This window comes from Monodelphis domestica, chromosome 1 (genome assembly GCF_027887165.1).
Source record: "Monodelphis domestica isolate mMonDom1 chromosome 1, mMonDom1.pri, whole genome shotgun sequence".
In the NCBI taxonomy this organism is placed as follows: domain Eukaryota; kingdom Metazoa; phylum Chordata; class Mammalia; order Didelphimorphia; family Didelphidae; genus Monodelphis; species Monodelphis domestica.
This window is the reverse complement of record NC_077227.1, coordinates 232,031,079-232,048,544: the sequence shown is the minus strand read 5'-3', so window position 1 is coordinate 232,048,544 and position 17,466 is coordinate 232,031,079. Positions and strand designations below refer to the sequence as shown.

Below are 17,466 nucleotides of genomic sequence, written 5' to 3'. Positions count from 1 at the left end.
CCTAGCCCTTACCTAGCAGCTCTTCTGCCTTGGAACTACACACAGTATTGATTCTAAGATGGAACATAAGGGTTTAAAAAAAAAGATTCATTTATTTTCTCTGTGCCCTGGTTATCTTCTCTACTGATGGGTTCAATTATCATCTCTACTCAATGATTTTCAAATCTGTATGTCTCTCCCTAATCTTTCTTTAAATCCCAGGCCTACACTCTACCTAATTGTCTTCTAGTACCTTGAAAATTTGCATGTCTAAGGGTTAATTCAACTTTTTACTCCCTCAATTCTCCCATTTTTTAGGCTTCTCATTCTCTGTTTGATCTTTCCAGACGATCAGATGCATTGCATCACATCCTTGACTCTTGCTTCTTTCTCTTCCCATTTCCAGTATGGGCCAAGTTCTGTCAAATTCTACATCTATGACATCTCTTATATCTGTCCCCATTCCCTGGGCAACCACTTTAATTCAGGCCCTCATCACCTCTCACCAACCCTACTGGAATTATCTCCGGTCCAAGCCATCTTTCTGAGACACACATCTGACTATGCTATTCCTCTCCTTAGAAACCTTCAGTGTTCCCTACTGCCTGGGGGATGAAATATATAATTCTTGCTTGGCATTTAGGACCTCTACAGTCTGTTCTGGTTGATGTCTCTAGCTTGATTTCACATCGCCCCCCTCTCCATGGCTCTTCTCACAGTGGTCTATTGGCTGTTCCACAAACCTGACTTTTTCCAAGTCTTCTGTAAGGATAATTTAGGGTTGTGACCTAATTAATTTTGGCCACCAGGGAATATCCCAAATAAAATACCCAAGTCAGCTTGGAAATTTATGGTGGTTTAATTAATATAGAGGAAAAAATTAAGGAGAAGAGAGAGGGGAAGGTATAGGATTTCTCCCACCTGACCTGTGGCAGGGAGAGTTCAAAGGCCTCCGCCATGAGGTCTTTGAAGATTAGAGGCTTTTTCTGAGAGGATAGAGTTTGGAAGGTAAAGAAGGAATGAATCAGCCTAAAACTCTTGAGTGAGCTCAGAGAAGATGCCTCATCTAAACTAGGTTACTAGGCTTCTTCCAGTATGGTATCAAGGAAAACTCACCACTAACCCGGACAATAGCCGTCACCACGCCAAGATGCCGAAATGCCCAACACACTGCCACCAGCCACCTCCAAAGAGGCCGGAGGTAGGAAGTGATGCGAAATATATAGATGGTTTTTACAATACTTTCCCGTGTTTCACATGTACCAATCGTAGATTAAGCTTGATTTAGGACAGCCCAGGGGTCTGTCAGTTGTTTCTGATTTGTCATTTGCTAGCACATGTCTGTCATAGGCCATCCTCCTAAATACTTAAAGTATGGGTGTAGACATACCTGTTTTTGTTAGACTAAGTAGGGTGGAGTAATCTGAAGTTCACACTTCCTTCCTGTGCTTTTTGTACAAGCTTTTCTCCCATACCAGGAATGCTCCCTCTCCTCTTTTCTGCTTTGGAGAACTCTTTATCTTCTCAAAGGTTCTGTTCAAGCACTGCCTCCTTTATGAACCTTTCCCTGATTCCCCTTCCTTCCCTCTCTTTTTTTTCTTCATCTATTCCTAGAGCTATTTGTCTGATTTTTGTTTTGCCCCTTTCCCAGCCATGTTTTATACTTAGCTGTATTCATGGTGCATCCTTACAGCAAATACATCCTTACAGCATGTATTTGGTCTCCTTGACCAAATACATGATTCATTTTAGTCTTTGTAATCCAAAAGCCTGGCTCGGTCCTCTGCAATAAATGTAATAATTACTCATTGAATAGAATAGAAGTCAGTGTAAGGCATTTATGGAGATAAATGTAATACAAATGGAAACATGGCAGCCTTAGAAGAGCCCCAAATACCAAGAGAGGCTGTGAAATTAACTTTTCTTAGGCCATAAGCTGAATACATGTTTTCCTGCTCATTATTTCTCCCTCAGTCTTTGCCATCCTCTTGTGATAATGTAGTTTGAATATTGTTTTTAAATTATGAAGTAATACAGATTTCTCAACTTGGAGATAGGAAGACGTGTTGAAATTCTCACACTTTTTAGCTGTGTAACCCATGGCAAGTCACTCAGTCTCTATCAAACTTATCTGCAGAATGGGGATGATGATGATGATGATGATGATGATGATAATAGCCAGCATTTTGTAGCACTTACCTATGTTCCATGCATTGTGCTAGACACTTTACAATTATTATTTCATTTTGCCCTCTCAGCTCTGTGAGGTAAGTGCTATTATTATATTAATTTTACAGATGACTAGTGACACTAGATCTAGTGACTTGCCCAGGGTAATACAGCCAATAAGGGCCTGAGGCCAAATTTAAACTCAGATCTTCCTGGAGACTAGTTCTGGAGCTCTCACCTAGTTGTCTTTTTTTTTTATCCTTGCCTTCCATCTTAGATTCAGTACTGTGTATTGATTCCAAGGCAGAAGTTATGAGGGCTGGCAATGGGGATAAAGTGACTTGCTCAGGGTCACATTGACCTAGTTGCCTTTTAATAGCACCTATTTCTCAGCATTGTTATGAGGATTAAATGATATGACATAAAACCTTCCTTTAAAACATCTTATCAATGCTAGATGTTACAGTTGTTTTTCTGTCTTTGGGTACAGTGACTGCAACTAATATCAAAGAGAAAAGTGAAGATACAAATACCTTGTAGAACTGACATAAAAATCATTTTTTGTTGGGGCCTTAGTGTTATTTAAAGAAGAGCTGAAATAGCCATTTAGTCTACTTTTGATGTCCTTTGTGTTCTTAGTAACTAAAGGGGAAAAAAAATTACAGAGTAGCCCTTTAAGATTAGCTTCTTTGGAAAACAGTGGAAAATCTGCTTTGGAGAAATGTCATGTTTCCATGTCTATAGGATTATTTTTCATATTTTAAAAAATAAGACAAAACCAGGATTGGTTCTGATATAGGAAATTTTAACAAAAACCTACTGTATTTTCCCAGGTGCATTCTTAGAACTGATTAATGGCAAACTCATACCTTTGTGGCTCATTGTATCAGGCACCTCTGACTCTCTTGGAATTGTTTTCTTCAAATCATGACTCATCCGGACTGTGTACTAGTGATTTTTTATAGGGCATGTTACAAAGAAAGCCTGAATACTTTTTATGCTTTGAAAAAATAATCATGATATCTGCAAAATGAAATAGAGAGCCATTTTCTTGAATTGTACATTTTTCTTCCCCATCGCTGTCATTACATCACTAATTTCCACGCACCACCCTCTAGAATATAAGAACATTTATAGGCTCTACCTTTAGAAATAGTTGATTGCTGCTACATGTGTTGAGGTAAGACTGTGGTGATAACACATTGTCTCCTCTGACATGGAACGAATTGTCAGGTTGGGAGTCATGGGAGCTCAGTTCTAGTCCTATGTCTGTTATTCTCTGAGTCTGGGCTAGTCACTTGCCTTCCCAAGCTTTATCTTACAGATGATGAGCCTGGACTCAGTTATCTATAAGGTCCATCTTTAGACCCTGAAAAACACCTTTCTTAGGTTTATCCTGTGTGATCCTCACAGCATCCCATTGGGTAGGTACTTCAGGTGTTATTATCTTCATTGTACAGATGAAGAAACTGAGTCTACACAGCTCAGAGTGCCTGAAGCACCATTTGAACCCAGGTATCCCTAGCTCCAGGTCCAGCACTTTTCCCACTACACCATGACACTTCTTAGGTGATCATAGCATTGAGAACCTAAAGGTTTATGAACCACTCTTCTGATCCATCCTTTTAGCTTCTGATTTATCCATTTACAACCATTCAAGACTTATCTAAGATAGCCAGAAAAGAACTGACAGTCTCCCTTAGTAATTTATTCCAGGGATTGGGATGGAAGGATATTCAGTGGTTCTCCTGGATATAACAATTCTTTTTATCCTTAATAAGAAGTAAGTTAATCCTTGTTTTCTCCAGAATAAATGCATACTAAATAAAACATGAAGAAGATGAGAAAACAATCCAGTCTTTTTGCCAAGAAAACTACATGGAGTACGTCCACGGGGTCATGAAGAATCAGACAGGACTGAACAAAATAAACAACAAAATAATAAAACAACCCAACACTACATTTCAGCTTATCCTTTTTCTTTTTCTTGCAGAATATGGCTCAGCCCTTTATATCCACGGCTACCATATGGAACACCCAGTACCTCTGGTGAATCATCAACAAATTTCAAATCTGATCTGATACGTTACTTAATGACTTACAATGCTCCTTCTCTTAAAGAGTGGGCAGATATCATTCAAGAGCATGATCTTTCTGAAACAAGGTAGGCTTTGTTCATTCAATAAAGTAATTTATGAATTACCTACTATGTGCAGGGCACTGTGCAAGCTGCTAGGGAACTTAGTCACAAAAATGAAACAGTCTCTGCTCTCAAGGAACTTAAATTTTCACATGGAGAATAATATTTCCACAAGTAGAACAGTGCAGAATAAATAGTAAATAATTATTGAGAGTGAAGGGGAACTAGCAAAAATATAAAATGATTAATTGTTGCTGCATTTGGGGGTAAAAAGATTCAACAGGAGAAGCTATTTCTCTGAAATAATGTAAAATAGGGGTTTTGAATTTGGGGAACACAACTTTTTGTGAACTCCGGAAGAAATTACATCATTATTTCAGTGTAACTGGTTTCCTTTGTAATCTTGTGCATTTTATTACATTTAAAAACATTATTCAGAAAACAGGTCCATAGCTACCAAAAGAGTCTGTAGCCCCACTCCCCCCAAAATGTTAATCTCTGATTTAGAGATAAAATACAAATATTAAAAGGCCACATAAGATTTTTGCTGTTTATATGGAGATGAATGATGGTGTGATATTTATCTCAATATATTTATTTTCTTTTTTTTTTTTTTCCAAAATGTGCCCTAATTTACCCTTGCATCATGTTTCTCCAGCTTTACAACAGGAAGTGGTGAAACCTCCTGCCTATGGCCTTCTGAGCTCTGTAATATTTTAATCTTGTTTCTCTTGGGGGTCATGCCATATTTTACTTTGCCTCATAGTTATTTATGTTTAGGTCTTAATCTTCCCTGATAGACCATGATGAGCTCATTCAGGGCAGAGAAACCCATTCGTCTTTGTATCCCCTCGTAGTATCTTGTCCATAGAAAATACTTGATGAATATTTATTGAATGAATGAAGATTATAAAGCAGAGAATGGGGACTTAAATTTCATGAGGCAAACTGACATGCAAGAAAGAGGCTAGAGGGGAAAGTATAGAATATAATTTTATTCCATATCATATAAACTCCTGCTTTAAGACAGGAGCTGAGTTATTAGTCATTTTTCAAAAAATTTCCCATAGTACCTTGCACCTTGTAGATGCTTCTTATGTATTTCTTGAATATAAATTCTTTGTTTTTAACTTTTTAAAAAATTTTGATGTTAACAAACATGAGATAAAAAGAACATTTCTTTCATATTTGTTGAGAGCCAGAGGGAGGAGATGATACATGAAACTGTGAATCTCTATTAAAGAGGGTTTCCTTTTCTAAACTCCCGCCCCCCCCCCATGTCCACAAGAAACTTTTAAAAGCACAGTGCCCTACAAATAGTAGACATTCTGTCAGTAACTTTTTCTGATTAATTGAAAACATTACCTCTTCCTCAGATGAAATGCTATCTTTGAATATGAATTATTCCTTCTTTGGAAACAAATGTACAAAGTGAGATGTGGAAACTTTCTATGTTAACTTTTTGACATACATTCTGTGCATTACATTTTATTACTTGTCTCCAATGGTTTTTAGAGTGTATCTTATTGGTTCAACTCCTGGAAGATTTCAAGGCAGTCATAAAGAAGACTGGGGCCATTTTCGACTTAGAAAGGTAACAAATATTTTTTTTTTCCCTTAAAATGTAAACTTCTTGAGAACTAGGATGTAATCCCTAGCTGTGTATCCTGTGGCTAATTTCCTTCTTTCTTTCTTTTTTTAAAATAAAACCCTTACCTTCCGTCTTGAAATCAATACTATGTATTGGTTCCAAGGCAGAAGAGTGGAAAGGGCTAGGCAGTAGGGGTCAAGTGACTTGCCCAGGGTCACAGCTGGGAAGTGTCTGAGGTCAAATTTGAACCTAGGACCTCTCATCTCTTGGCCTGGCTCTCAATCCATTGAGCTACCCAGCTGCTCCCCTGTGGCTAATTTCTTAATATAGTGTAGCACCTGGAGTCAGAAAGACCTGAATTCAAATATGGCCTCAGACACTTATTAGCTGTGTGACCCTGGGCAAATAAGTCACTTTTTTGCCTCAGTTTCCTCATCTGTAAAATGAACAGGAGAAGAAATGACAAACTACTTCCTTATCTTTGCCAAGAAACCCCCAGCATGGGATCATGAAGAATAGGAATGAAATGACTGAACAACAAGATAAAACATTAATTGATTTAGTGCACATAAAATGAGAGACTTAGGGGGCAGCTGGGTGGCTCAGTGGATTGAAAGGAAGGCCCAGAGATGGTAGGTCTTGGGTTCAATTCTGGCCTTAGACACATCCTAGCTGTGTGACCCTTGGCAAGTCACTTAACCCCCATTGCCTAGCCCTTACTACTCTTCTGCCTTAGAACCATTACACAGTATTGATTCCAAGATGGAAGGTAAGGGTTTAAAAATAAAATAAAATGAGAGGCATGGATTAGATGAGATTGAAATTATTAACTATTGTAACCCTATGATTTTTGGATATATTAATTTTTAAAGACTATTGATATCTTCTATTTTTAATCACCATTATTTCTCATTGTATACTTTCCCATGTGCATGATCCTCTATGACCAAGAATTAAAAAAACAAGAAAAAGATTCTGCAAAAATTTACCAACATATTGAAAATATGACTGATGTTGTATTCCATACCCATAATTCTCCCTCTCTGCTAAGAAGTGGGGAGAGGTGAAGTGTTTTCTTACAGTGCTTTTTTAAAAGCCATATTTGGTTATGAAATTATGATTTCCTGAAATTCAGTTTTGGTTGATTTGCTGGTCTTCTGTCTAGTTGCTTTATTCTTATCATTGCCACTCAGCTAGCATTTAATTTTTTCAAATTAATTTTTTAAAAAATTTGAGTTCTAAATGCTTTCTCCCACCCACTGAGAAAGTAAGCAATATATCAGTTATATATTTGGAATCATGCAAAATATGTTTCCCTATTGGCCATGTTGAAAAAGTAGGGAAAAATAAAGAAAATGAAACAATATTTGTCCTCAAAGTTCATCATTTCTCTGGAGGTAGGTAGCATTTTTCATCACAAGTCCTTTGGAACTGTCTTGGATCATTGTATTTATCAGAACATCTGAGTCTTTGACAGTTGATTATCATGACAGTAATGCTATTATGATGTACAATCATCTCCTGGTTCTGCTCATTTCACTTTGCATCATTTTATGTTGTGTTTGTTCAGTCATGTCCAACCCTTCATGATCCCATTTGAGGTTTTCTTGGCACAGATACTAGAGTGGTTTGACATTACCTTCTCCAGATTATCTTATGGATGAGGAAACTGAGCCAAACATAATGAAATGACTTGCCCAGGGTGACATAGTTAATAAGTGTCTGAGGCCAGATTTGAACTGACAAAGATGAGTTTTCCTGACTCTAGGCTCTGCACTCTCTCCACTGTGCTACCTAGCTACCTTGCATCAGTTCCCATCAGTAAGTGTTTATTAAGTGCCTACTATGTGTTAGTTACTGTGTTAAACATTTGTTTCCTAGTTCTACTTATTTCATTTTGCAGCAGGTGATATACAAGTTCATATAAGATGCATGCACCAATTCTCACAGCACAATAATACTCTGTCAGTTTCATTATATCCCATTTTATTTATCTATTCCTCAATTGTAGACATCCTAAAAGACATATTTTATGAAGTAAACATTAAAGGGAAAAGGAGGGTTTAAGAATTTAATTTCTAGAATTTGCCTTTTCTTTCTGCCCATGCCTTCTGGGCTGTTCTGAATTAGCCCACTCACTCTCTTTCTTTTAGGAACATTATAGCTTCTGGTATAGCTTTCATAATGTTAGAGAAAGCTTAATATAGGAACTCTATGAAGAAAGTAATGATAATAAAATCTGTAGCTGAGTATTGACAATGGATTTAATTTAAACACAGTTAGTCTTTAAATGCCCTGAAGGGAATCACAATTACAAAAGTTGCACTTGCTCCTGTTGTAAAAATCAAGGAAAAAGTCAACGAATAGAATTAAGTAGATTTAGCCCATTGGAAATGATCTTAATTGTGACTCTTTTATAACTACCTTATTAGGGCATAATTTGCAGCTCATAAGAAATCCCAATTCAACTATCTATGTTTTAATCACTATATAAATCTGATCCTTTAATTTTGCTGTGGCTAATTGATATTGTGCAAGAATTCCTTGAAGGGCCATGGTAGTGGCCTGTGTGTCAAGAAAGGTACCTGGTATCATTTCTTTAAGAAAATATTAATGCTTTAAAACCTATTAGGATACTTAATAGGAAGCAGTTAGCCATAATTATCTGCCATTATTATTAATAAAATTTCCTTTTCTAGCACTATGAATAAATTAGACTTGAATAGACATGGAGGGGCAGCTAGGTGGTGCAGTGGATAGATGCAGGGATTAGAATCAAGAAGATTCATTTTTAAAATTTCAAATCTGGCCTCAGACACTCACTAGGTATTTGACCATGGACAAGTCACTTAACCCTATTTACCTCAGTTTCCTCATCTGTACAAGGAGCTTGAGAAGGTAATGGCAAGCTACTCTAGTATCTTTGCCAAGAAAACACCAAATAGGGTCACAAAGAGTTGAACATGACTGAAATGACTGAATAAGAACAGCAAAGACTTGGCATCTGGAAGACCTGATTTATCTTGCCTCAGATAGTTCCTTTGAACCTTGGCAAGTCACTTCCCCTCTAGCCACCTCATCCTGTAAAATAAGGATAGTAATAGCCCCTGCTATTATTATCATGCGAATCAAATGAAGGTAGCATATATAATGTGCTTTGCAAATGTTAGAAATATGTATAAATGTTACCTATTTTTATTAACTCTTGTTTAGTCTATTGCTTCTTGGGGCATATGCTGCTTTCTGATGACCTCTGAGTAATGGTTTAGAAGCATTTGGTTGTTGGATGGTAATGCCAGCATTACCTATCCCAGGAGGTTGTTGTCAAAAAGAGAGTGTTTTGCAAACCAAAGACTAAGATATTTTAATTATTGGAACTTGAGTTCAGGTGTGGAAATGGGAAGTTTAGACCTCTTAAATGTCTGGAGCCAAATATATATGTATGTATATATACCCTTACCCTTATGACAATTAAAAATAATTTAATTAATAGGTTGGTGAAATTTCCTTGACCACCCAGCTCTTATTTCTGCCTCTGTGGATCATTTCCTTTTATTATTTTCTGAATTTGGCCCTTGTTTTGATAAGGATTTTCAAAGGTTAGAAAAAATAAACTCACTGGATCCACTAAAAAATGCCAAAAGAGGGGACAGCTAGGTGTCTCAGTGGATTGATAGTCAGACCCAAAGATGGGAAGTCCTGGGTTCAAATGTGACCTCAGACACTTCCTAGCTATGTGACTCTGGGCAAGTCACTTGACCCCAATTGCCCAGTATTGATTCTAAGACAGAAGGTAAAGGTTTAAAAAATAAAAAGCCAAAAGAAAGAACTGATGAGGTTGGTGTGAAGTTGAAGACTTTCTTTGTATTAATTTTTTCACTTAATTTGTTTTTCTTGTGTTTTTTTTTTATTTTTTTTTTTGCTTGTGGAGGAACAACATGATTAATATGGAAATATATTTTCTATGACTTCATGTGGATAATTGATATATTACTTGCCTTTTCAATAGGTAGGGAGGAGAGAATTTAGAACTTAATTTTCAAAAACGAAAATGAAATAAATAAAAATTTAGAACAAAATAACAACCACCATATTTAGGGAGGAAAAGTTTTTGGTCTTTATTTTAAAAATTGAAATTCATGAGGTTTAATTTTTTTTCCTCCTCAAGAATTGAGATTTTTCACATTGGCAGACTGCTCAGTATCTCCCGGGAGATGACTCTTATTTTTGTTCTGGACTGTTTGAGTTTAGGATGCATAATAACAACTTTCTCTTCCAACAGCTACTGAAAGAGCATACTTCCTTGGTCCCTGAGCAACAGTCTTGGCCTATCGTAGGCCAGTTTTCAAGCATTGGCTCCTTGGGAGCTGATGAGTCTAAATGGCTTTGTGCCGAGTTTAAAGAGAGCCTGGTGGTTCTAGGAAACTGTGGAAAGTCTCAAGGACAGCAGGATGTTCCTCTCTACTTGGTAGGTATCTTTATGCATCCAGTTGATACATTTTTATTTCTTCACTGTGGGGAAAAAAGAACATAAGATTAGTTGTTGGAGGTTCTGGCTCCTCCACCTAGCTCCACTGCTTGCTACTTACTCTTGATGTGACCTTGGGCAAAATGAGTTAATCTTCTTGGGGCTTAATTTGCCCATTTGCAGAAGGAAACTGTTGTACTGGATGACCTTCAAGACTCCTTTTGGTTCTAACTTTTTGATTCTAATAACATTTAACTGAGATGTTTACTCAGAGATTTGAATGGAGGCCATAACTTTTCATCACCCTCCAGAGAGAGGCTACATTGTTGAACGGGCAATAAATGAACTCAAAAGCTGAAGAGTTGAGTTGAGTTTTCATGCATCTAGCATGCTGTGATCTTGATTGACTCCTTATACTCAGCTGGGGGGTTCACTGAATAGAGAATTGCGGCTGGAGTTAGAAAGACCTGAGTTCAAATTTGGCTTTAGACACTTAGTAGTAGCTATATGATTATGATCAAGTCATTCAACCTTTACTTCGGTTTTCTCAATTGTAAAATGAGGACCTCAGGGTTACTGTTAAGATCAAATGAGATAATATTTGTAAAGTTTTTTGCACACAGTAGGTACTTTTTATAAATGCTTATTCATTCCTTGCTTCCCCCTGTTTGTAAAATGAGTGATAATAAAATGTCATCATTATCATCCTGGGATTATAGGCAGTTTATTTTATTTTAGTTAGAATTTTATTTTTATGTTGGCATTAAGAATATGCTGGACAGCAACTAGGTGGCTCAGTGAACTGAAAACCAGGCCTAGAGGGGTGAAACAAATTTGACCTCGTATACTTCCTAGCTGTGTGGCCCTGGGCAAGTGACTTAACTCCCATTGCCAAACCCTTACTGCTCTTCTGCATTGGAACTAACACAGTATTGATTCTAAGACAGAAGGTAAAAGTTCTAAGGGGAAAAAAAATGCTAAACTACTATTCCCTCACAGACTAACTCTGTACTCTGACTCAATTGCAGGTTTCTTCTGAGTCATCATGAACAAAATTAATATTTAGAGAGTTATAGGTTAGTAATTAACTTTGCATTTATTTAATGTTAATTTAAGGAGAAATCAAATCCAAGGTCATGTGGGTGTTTTTTTTCCTCCCCCTTTTTATTCCCTCTGAGCTTGTTGCCCACCTTTTGCATTTTTAATAAGAGAGGCCTTTATTATTTGAGTAACATTTTGTAAAGCTTTAGAGGCTAACTATTAACTTTTTATGAAGCTTTCTTTTGCATGAAACTAATGGGCTTGTGTCATTTGGAATAATTCATACTTTTTAAAATGGCGATTTAAAATTTTTTAAGTTCAATTCAGTGAAGATTCATTGAATGCCTATTTATGTATGTTCGGGGACTATACCAGGTTCTGTGGGAGCCACAAAAAATAATAAGGAATGGTCTCTGCTAATTGGAGATGAAATATATGTACTCAGCTAAAATACAAAATAACATATGAGTAAATAGGAGAAGGGCAAACAGAGTGACATGAAAAACCCAAGGAAAGTGGAATTATCTTCCTGCCGAGAATCAAACAAAACTTTAGTGAACATGCACCACTGAATTTGTCCGTGAAAGGATGGTTTCATCCCCTCCAGTAGGCAGAATTGGTGGGATAGTGCTTTGCAGGGTTGGGGAAAAGAGTGAATAAGCATTTATATAGATCCTGCTGTATGTCAGATGCTTTGGTAAGTGCTTTTCAAATAATCTCATTTGATCCCCACAACCTTTCTAGGTAGGTGATGTTATTGTTCCCATTTTACAAGATGAAGAATCAGAGGTTAAGTGACTTGCTTTGAGTTATCTAGCTATTTAGTGTCTGAAGCTTTATTTCAACTCACATTATCCAGATTCCAGGCCTAAAATGCTGTCCACTGTTTTTGTTGTGTTGTTTTCCCATTGTACCTGACTCTTCATGATTCCATTTGGCATTTTCTTCGCAAAAGTACTGAAATGGTTTGCCATTTCTTTCTCCAGAGCATTTTACAGAGTAGTAAACTGAGGCAAACAGGGTGAAATGACTTGTCTAAAATCACACAGTAATGTCAGAGTCCAAGCCCAGCACTCTGCACTGTATCTACCACCTGGTTCTCTTTAGTGAGAAAAAATTTAATGATAGACAAAGGCTTGAGAAATATTTGATTGATAGCAACATAGTGATACATGAATGGCAGGCAATAGAGAGATATAGTAGGACTTTTGAGATTTTTTCCTTTTTTTTTTAACCTTCTGTCTTAAAATCAATACTAAGTATTGGTTCTAAGGCTGAAGATTTTTAGGGCTAAGAAATGGGTGTTAAGTGACTTGCTTAGGATTCCACAGTTAGGAATCGCCGAGATCACATTTGAACCTCCCATCTCTAGATCTGGCTCTTATTTCACTGAGCCACCTAGTTGCCCCTAACTCTTGAGATTTTCAAGTAAAGGAATGACATGATTGGAGCTGTTCAATAAGATTACTCCCCTCTCCATACCCTGTGGTACAGTGACACTGACCTCCTCACTGGTGCTTGCATACCAGTGTTTTCACTGGCTGTCCTCCAAGTCTGTACCTCTTCCCACTTTGTCTCTACCTTCTCAAGTCCTGAAGTCCTGCCTTCTACAAGAAGCCTTTCTCAGTCCTCTCCAAACTTAGTGCCTTACCTCTGAGACTATCTCTATTTATCCTATCTATACCATGTTTGTATAGAGTTGTTAATGTGTTGTCTTCCATATCAAACTCCTTGAAAGCTCGATCTCTCGTTTGCTTTTTTTTTAACTTTTTTATATCCACAGCACTTAGCATAGTCTTTGACATGTAATAGCCTGTTAATAATAACTAGTTGACTCACTGACTGACTGTAGGATGGGTTAGAAGGACTGACACTGAAGGAAGGGTGTGCCATTCAAATGCCATCACCATTTAGGCAAGATTTATTGAGAGTTAGAATTAAAGAAGTTGGCTAAGAGGAATGGAGAGAAGTTGGAAGATGAATCTCTAAGATGAAAATAATTATGGCAACGAACTTTCATAGAGTGCTTTATAGTTGACAGATTTTATCTCTTATCTCAACTGAGAAATGAAGAAACAGAGAATGATAGGAATTATATGTTTTGCCCAAGTTCACAGCCAAGAACCCTTGCTCTTTGCCACCATAATCCTTGGCCGGGTCACCTGGCTTCCAATCTAGTAATTGTTATTATATCACAGAATAAAGGGAGGAGAAGGATTGGAGAAAAGAGGAATCTGAAGAGATTATCAGGTTGTAATGACTTCCACAATAATGATGCTGTTGTTCTTAGCAATAAGGAAATTAAAGGATAGGAGAATCTGAAATGCTTGTATAGATGAGAAGGAAGAGTGGGAAATTGAAGATGCCAGATGGTTGGGTATGATTAAGGTTCTTAAGAAAGACTGAGAATCAAGTGCACAAATGGAGGGGTTAGCTTTGGCCAGGGGAGAAGAAGGTCACTTTTATCACCTAATACATTCTCTTTTTTTGTTTGTTTGTTTGTTTAGATTTATCCCACAGTGGAGAATGTCCGGAAGAGTTTGGAAGGATATCCTGGTAAATTGGTGGTGCTTTATTTGGTGGTTGTTTTGAATACTTGTGGTTAATTTTCTAAGCTAATTAAAAGAATGACTTCATCTCATTTGGAACAGTATTAGGGTGCTCTACATTGGTCAAGAGAGTGGTAGGAAAAGTTTCATGGGAGTATGGTTCTTTTTTATGTCTTTAATCTCTACTGGGGACAGATAGGGTCCACAGTGGATGGAGCACTGAGCTTAAAATCAGGAAGTCTTATCTTCATATGTCCATATCTGGCTTCAGACACTTAATACCGGTGTGACCTGGGAAATAAGAATTCCTGTTTGCCTGAGTTCCTCAGATGTAAAAAGAGGTGAAATAAATGGTAAACCATTCCATTACCTTTGCCAAGAAAATCCCAAATGAGGTCACAAAGAGTTGCACACGACTGATATGAATGAAGAACAACAAATCTTCATTAGACACTCTTTAGAATGATGAAGACTAGGGGCACCTGGGTGGCTCAGTGAATTGAGAGCCAGACCTAGAGATGGGAAGTGCTGGGTTCAGATCTGGCCTCAGACACTTCCTAGCTGTATGACCCTGGGCAAGTCACCTAACCTTCATTGCCTAGCCCTTACCACTCTTCTGCCTTGGAACCAATACACAGTATTGATTCTAAGACGGAAGGTAAGGCTTTTAAATTTTTTAAAAAATGATGAAGAGTTAACATGGCATAATCTAAGAGACACAACCTTGGAAACAAGAAGATCTGGGGACAAGGTCCTCCTTTGACTTAAACTTAACACATAGTGGTGTGTGAGCCTTGGCATATCCCTTAAACATTACTTGCTATGGCAAATCTCAAAAGTCTTTAAGAGGTAGAAACTGAATTGACTATTATTTGTGAAGGGAATTTCTTCACCTGTAAGAATGAAATCACAGGTCAAGTCTTTATCTCAGGAGAGATTTGATTTATCCACAAATATTTTTTTTTCTGGATCATAAAGTCTAGACTTAAATGATTTCCAATTAAAAGACCAAAAATTCTTTTTCTGGTTCTTTTCTTACTCAGGGCCTATTTCTTAGTTTAAACATTCTACACACAAAAAAGAAATGTGAAGAGGTGGGTGTTCAGGAGGAGGGTGAAAGATTACAACTAAAATTATTTTGAAAATCAAGCCCTTCCTTTCTCCCCTTCACTCTCCTTAATTTAGAATCTGTGTATAAATAGAGAAATAGTTTTATGGAATTATGATTTCACCATCATGAGTGCTTCTTTCACTAATTCAGAGTATTAATAGAACTTTATTAGAGATTTTTTTGATAGGCATATGGGTTAGGCCTGTGATTTTACTGGTCTAGGAAAATTCTGGATTGGGAAATTTTCTCCCCCTATCATTCACCTTTTCCGTTGCCTTGGAAATTTAAAGCTTAAAGCTTTAGTGACTTCCTTAGGATCATCATGCAGCTTGTGTGAGTGGGAATCCTGGACTTCCAGTTATAAGACCAACTCTTTATATGCTTCTCAATTTTTATTGAAATCTGTTGTTTTTATTTCACATTAATTTGCTCATATACTCCTGCCCTATCCATCAAAACCATCTCTTGTAACATCAGCAAAGCTGTGGCACATGTGCAGAGTTGGCACTTGGGGAGCTGCTCTGTATCCCCTTTTCCCAGCACCTGAGGACATTTTTTGCATGCCCAACCCGTCTTTTCAGCTACCCTAAGCAAGCAGTATTTCCCTCAGCTCTCTCCATTAATGGGAGGTGGGGAGTGGGGCTCACAGACAGCTTGAATTTGCCCTTCGCCAGTCTTGTCTTATAACAATGTTTAAAAAAGAAAAGGCAGCACAGCAGAGCTAAAAAAAATGCTTTGACTAGTTCTGGCGATGTATCCATTCATCTTTGAAATAAAGGGAAAGAAGTATCTTTTCTCATTAGTAGACAGTTTTATGAGTTGTTGCATCAAGACAATTCTGTTTGGTAGTCAGAATTCTGGTGACTAGTTTTTCCATCCTTCAGCAAGTTGATCCTCAAACAACCATAGAATCCATTGTCAGATTTGTCCTTTTCAAAACTTGATAGGATCTTTCAATGCTTATTCCATTTCTATCCCAGCTTTAGCATGTGTAAATTTAGATTTCATAACATAATGATGCTTCTCTATGTTCTTAAGTGATTTGTCTGAAGAACATGTGATATCTTACAAACTGGTTTAGAACTTAAGTTCATCCTCTTTGTATCCAAAGATACAGAATGCAAAATTTTGTTATGGAATTTAGTGACTTGCCAATAATACTCAGTTGAAGAAGACTGAATGATTCCCAAACTTGATCTTTGTTTTAATAAGTAGAATAAACATATTTACATATTTTTCAGTCTGAACCTTTTTTTAAAGCCTTACCTTCCATCTTGGATTCAATACAGTTTATTGGTTCCAAGGCAGAAGAGTGATAAGGGCTAGGCAATGGGGGTCAAGTGACTTGCCCAGGGTCACATAGCTGGGAAGTGTCTGAGGCCAGATTTGAACCTAGGACCTCCCATCTCTAGGCCTGGCTCTCAATCCACTGAGCTACCCAGCTGCCCCCTGGACCTGTGATTTTAATCAGTGTGTAATTCCATCTTAGTGTAGAACGTCACACCCTTAATACCAATAGCACCTCATCTTATCATGATGTTTGGTTAATTCTGCTGAGTTGCCTTCTTTTTAAAAAATCCTTGTTATAAGAGAGAACTTAGATGGATTGTTCAGGGATATATGTACAAATTAGTGTGAAATAAAAACAATAGCTATTGAGTAAGAGTTTTCTGGGCAACTAAGGCTAAATGAGATTCTGGGGTTGTAGAGAAACTATTTGTCAAAGGTAAGATCTGAACAGTCTTTTTGGCTTCTACTCTATTCCTCTCTTCATGACTTCATCTTGCCTCTCAGAAATATTAATCAATTTAATAAATGCTAAATGTACAGTTATATCATTTACAAATTAAATTTATAAAATGCTTTAATTATATAGATTAATTATAATTTTCTTTTTGTGGATTTTTTTTCTCCTTGTCTCTGACTGATGAAGATGATAAACTTCAAAATTATTAAATGACACAGTATAGAAGGAGATAGATACCTTACACATTGAATGATAGTTTCAGAATCTACTATAGCTTTATAGACTAAAATGATGGGCCCTGTTTAAAATATAAGTTAATGGCGTAAAAATGAAACTTCACACTCTGATTTTAAAAAATAAATGAATTTCACCAGCACAAGAAGAAAAGATATAGCTCAATAACTGAGTGAGAAAGGTCCCTGGTTTAGCGTGAGTCAATTGCAGAGAGTGGTCACCCCAAACACTCTAGATTGCATTAAGAGAGACATAGTGTTCACCATGAGGAAATTGATAGTTCCTTCATATTTTACCCTGGAGTATCATGTTCTATGGACACTTCTTTTTAGGAAGGATGTTAGCAAGTTGGGATAAGGTCTTCATCAGAGGCAGTCTTTGAGGCCATCTAATAACATCCAGTTCTGAAAAATATTTTTTAAGTGCTTATTGTATAC

The 17,466-nt window shown here is 37.1% G+C and overlaps 1 protein-coding gene across 11 annotated transcripts in view; it reads left to right on the top strand.

Moving 5' to 3' along the window:
- TDP1 (tyrosyl-DNA phosphodiesterase 1) overlaps positions 1-17,466 on the top strand; it is a 200,728-nt gene that overhangs the window by 57,101 nt on the left and 126,161 nt on the right. For all 11 annotated transcript variants that reach the window (XM_007472638.3, XM_001366434.4, XM_007472639.2 and 8 more), the window contains 4 exons: positions 4,142-4,312; positions 5,804-5,882; positions 10,162-10,347; positions 13,896-13,944. In XM_007472638.3, coding sequence (XP_007472700.2) covers positions 4,142-4,312; positions 5,804-5,882; positions 10,162-10,347; positions 13,896-13,944 — 485 coding nt within the window. The remainder of the gene's footprint in view (positions 1-4,141; positions 4,313-5,803; positions 5,883-10,161; positions 10,348-13,895; positions 13,945-17,466) is intronic.